General features: G+C 43.9%; 1 protein-coding gene across 1 annotated transcript in view; it reads left to right on the top strand.

The window, feature by feature from the left end:
* Positions 1-3,928, top strand: part of LOC123977322 (NLR family CARD domain-containing protein 3-like) — a 17,478-nt gene extending 13,550 nt beyond the window's left edge. The window contains exons 8-10 of the mRNA XM_046059910.1: positions 1,813-1,986; positions 3,178-3,224; positions 3,372-3,928. Of these exons, the coding sequence (XP_045915866.1) occupies positions 1,813-1,986; positions 3,178-3,224; positions 3,372-3,928 (778 nt within the window). The remainder of the gene's footprint in view (positions 1-1,812; positions 1,987-3,177; positions 3,225-3,371) is intronic.
* Positions 3,929-4,238: the final 310 nt, after the last annotated feature.

Genomic DNA, 4,238 nt, shown 5'->3' with positions numbered 1-4,238 from the left:
TGTCATCACTGGTCAGATTTGGCAGGGGTCCAGAGAAAACTACGGTGTCCGACATTGTTTTTGCATATGTACACACCGACTCAACATTAATCTTAGTGACCTCCGATTGGCGTAACCGGGAGTCATTACCGCCGACGTGAATAACAATCTTACTGTATTTACGTTTATCCTTAGCCAGCAGTTTCAAATAAGACTCAATGTCGCCCGCTCTGGCCCCAGGGGTGCACTTAACTATGGCCGCTGGCTTCGCTAACTTCACGACTGATCTACCATGGTGCGGAGCCGGACTTCTAAATCACTGAGCCTCGCCTCCATGTCTATAAAAAAAAAAAAAAAAAAAGAAACAAGTTCCATGACCCAACAGACAAGTAAACAGATGTGGGTGGTGCCTGTTTTAAAGGCTTGAGGAGTGCCTGATTTCTGTGCCTGATGGCAAGATACGTCTTGCGTGGACCAGAGACAACAGGAATAGTATAGTAGCACATGGCCTAAGTGTAGTTGTAGTCAGCAGCTTTAGGTGAGTAGGTGTGCCACAGAAAAGGAAAAGCTACTCTTGTAGGTGGCCTTGCACAGGTAGACTTGCTGGTCGTTACCCAAGGCCTTGCACAGGTAGACTCGCTGGTCTTTACCCAAGTAGGTCTTCACACAAGGATAGGTTGGTTCAGTGGTAGGTTTCACTGAACTAGTATGAGTCTAATTGCACACAGGTGTTGGGAATTACAACTGTTTTCACCCAGCTGAGATTTCCCTCCAGATTAACTAGACAAAAGCTTGGTTTCAGTGGGTGGGACACACACCCAGTTGTTTGATCTTGCTCAGCCGGCCTTCAGATTCTAGTGGATTGCTCAGTAAAAGTGCAAAGAAATAGCACCACAAGAGTAGGAAAGATAAAGTATTACCTCACTGCTGCAAACTCGTATTTGCCCTACAATTCTTGTATCTGAAACTCAGCTATGTAACCTCTGTTGGGTCGTTTGCCAAGATCATTACTGGTTTGTTAGTGCTCCTGGCTGTTGTAACGACAGTTGTTATGTTCATTTGAACCACCCGTGGCCAAGTCTGAATGGCCATTGTTGGCATCTTCAACTGAGGCCAAGAGGTAACGTTTGTTAACTTTCCTGGGAAGTGATTTAAGAACAGCAATAGACCCTCTCTACCGATGGTTTCTCAACCCAGGTGTAAATGGCTTCCTTGACACCTCTTTCAAACCATCCATTCTCTCTATCTAAAATGTGCACCTGATGGTCCTCAAACGAATGTCCTTTGTCCTACAGATGTAAATAAACTGCTGAGTAGTTGACCTGAGGGGTTAGCCCATCTGTGTTGAGCCATGCGTTTGTGTAGTTTTTCTTTGGTTTCCCCAATATACAGCTCTGTGCATTCCTCACGGCATTGGACCACATACACTAGATTGCTTTTCTTGTGTTTGGGTGTGCGATCTTTGGGGTGTACCAGTATCTGTCTAAGCGTGTTCTTGGGTTTAAAAAACACAGGGATGTGGTGTTTGTTGAAAATCCCTATGAGTTTCTTTGATACTCCAGACACATATGCAATCACAATGATGTTGCGTTTACCTTCTTTTCCTCATCCCCCGTAGTGTTGGTCTTCTTCCTGGATCTTGTGGCTGTTGAAGGATAAAGGACACTTATTTGAGGACCATCAGGTGCACTTCCCCACTGTCCATTTCAAAACTGAAGAAGTCTCTTGGATGAGGGACAAAATGTCTTCTTGTATCTTCTTCAACCAAGTCCAGTTTCCCTTGATTTTATCATTTTTTGTTTAACTGAGATTATGAAGTTTTCCTAATTTCAGTCTGTCAGGCTGTCTGATCACAGAGGAAGGCTGTGCTTTTTTGGCCTCAGCCCTGTGTTCCAACCACTCCCATCTGAGGAAGCTGGACCTGAGCTACAATCATCCAGGAGACTCGGGGGTGAAGCTGTTGTCTGTTGGACTGACGGATCCAAACGGGAGACTGGACAATCTCAGGTATGGACAGTAAACAAGAGCTCACACTCTGCAGATGATTCTAATGTCTTTGCTTTTGAGTCATTCCTTTCTGGTCCATTATTGAATGAACAGGTTTGAGGGTCCATCCACATCCATATGTTTGGGCCCAGTGGATGCCTTCTTACCCTTTCTCTAAGGGAAAAAAGCAACGATGAGCTGCTACCCCTCTCCACCCTGACTATGCCTCGTTATCCTGTCCATGAATATCGCAAAAAGGATTAGTGACAAACCACAGCCCTGGCAGAGGCCAACCTCCACCTGCAAAGAGTCCAATTTACTACAGAGAATCTGTATACAGATGATTATGATGATGATTATTAGGGGCGGCACGGTGGTGCGGTGGTTAGCACTGTCTCCTCACAGCAAAAAGGTCGTAGGTTCAAACCCTGCTTTCCGTGTGGAGTTTGCATGTTCTCTCCAAGTGCTCCGGCTTCCTCCCACCCTCCAAAGACAAGCAGGCTAGGTTGATTGGTTACCCTAAATTGTCCTTAGGTGTGAGTGTGAGTGGTTGTTCGTCTATGTGTGGCCCTGCGATGGACTGGCGACCTGTCCAGGGTGTACCCCGCCTTGCACCTGATGTCAGCTGGGATTGGCTCCAGCCCCCCGCGACCCTGTATGCAAGTATAAGCGGTTGACGATGGATGGATGGATTATTATTATTATTATCATCAAAACTTGGTGGAAGGATTAGTGACAAAGCGCAGCCCTGGAAGAGGCCAACCTCTACCAGGAAAGTGTCCAACATACTTCAGAGAATCTGTACCAGATCATTATTATTATTATTATTATTATTATTATTATTATTATTATCAAAACTTGGTGATCCTCTGACTTCTCATCTAGCGTCATCATCAGGTCAACATGTTAGAGCCCAATACTTCAATGGATGAATGAGCAAATGTAGATAATAACATTATAAATGCTTTGCTGCTCAGAGAGCAGAAATACATTCCTTTATTGATATGAAATTCAATTTTAAAACCGTTTTCTCCCACTTCTTCTTCAGATATTTTTCTCTCAAACAGTGAAAGAATCCTGGAGACAGTTGACACAGATGAGTTTCAGCCTGTTTCTCTGTCACACTGACAAACTGAGGAACACTGCTTCATGTTGAACAGCAGTTAGGACTCATATTGGATAGAAAATCACTGACTGTGTTTCTTCATCCAGGGTGGACCATGGTGGAGAGCAGAGGTTAAAACCTGGTCTGAGGAAGTGTAAGTGTGGATTCAAACATTACTGACTAAATGCATCGTCATAAAACTTTATATAAATGAAATGAAATCAGCACACAAAGAATAAGAATAAACCTTCAGATGTGTCTGATAAACATCTGCTGTGTTGTGTCTCATTCTCTCCATCAGATTTCTGTGAACTCACATTGGACACAAACACAGCACACAGAAACCTCAAACTGTCTGACAATGAAAGGGAGGTGATATATGTGGAGGAGGAGCAGCCATATCCTGATCATCCAGAGAGATTTGACTACTGGCAGCTGCTGTGTAGAAATGGTCTGACTGGTCGCTGTTACTGGGAGGTCGAGTGGAGCGGAGGAGTTAATATATCAGTGAGTTACAGAGGAATCAGAAGGAGAGGGAACAGTGATTATTGTGTGTTTGGAAGAAATGATCAGTCCTGGAGTCTGAGCTGCTCAGATGCTGGTTACTCTGTCTGGCACAATAACAGAAAAACTGTCCTCCCTCTCTCCTCCTCCTCCTCCTCCTCCTCCTCCTTCTACTCTGTCTCTGGTAGAGTAGCAGTGTATGTGGACTGTCCTGCTGGCACTCTGTCCTTCTACAGAGTCTCCTCTGACACACTGATCCACCTCCACACCTTCAATACTACATTCACTGAACCTCTTTATCCTGGGTTTTGGCTCTGGTCCTATGATTCCTCAGTGTCTCTGTGTTCTCTGTAGAAGGAAGATACCTTCCAGTTGTTGTGTAGAAACTAGGGATGTCCCATAATGTTTTTTTGCCCCTGATCCCGATCTGTGTCATTTAATATTGACTATCAGATGCACTACTTGTATTTACTAAATAATTTAGTTGCACAGTGCACAGTTTAAGAACATTAAATTTCTCTCTACTTTCTCTTCTACTTTTTTGAATTCTGATGGGTTAGGGCTCTACGCTGACCTTTTGCCCAAGGAGCACCTGTGCACTTAAAGGAAATTAAATTAGATTACATGAAATCAATTAAAAAAAAAAAGGATTTTAAATACAGAA

The sequence above is a fragment of the Micropterus dolomieu genome, linkage group LG10 (assembly GCF_021292245.1).
Source record: "Micropterus dolomieu isolate WLL.071019.BEF.003 ecotype Adirondacks linkage group LG10, ASM2129224v1, whole genome shotgun sequence".
Classification (NCBI taxonomy): domain Eukaryota; kingdom Metazoa; phylum Chordata; class Actinopteri; order Centrarchiformes; family Centrarchidae; genus Micropterus; species Micropterus dolomieu.
Note: the sequence above shows the minus strand (reverse complement) of the source record. Positions and strands in the feature narration are given on the sequence as shown.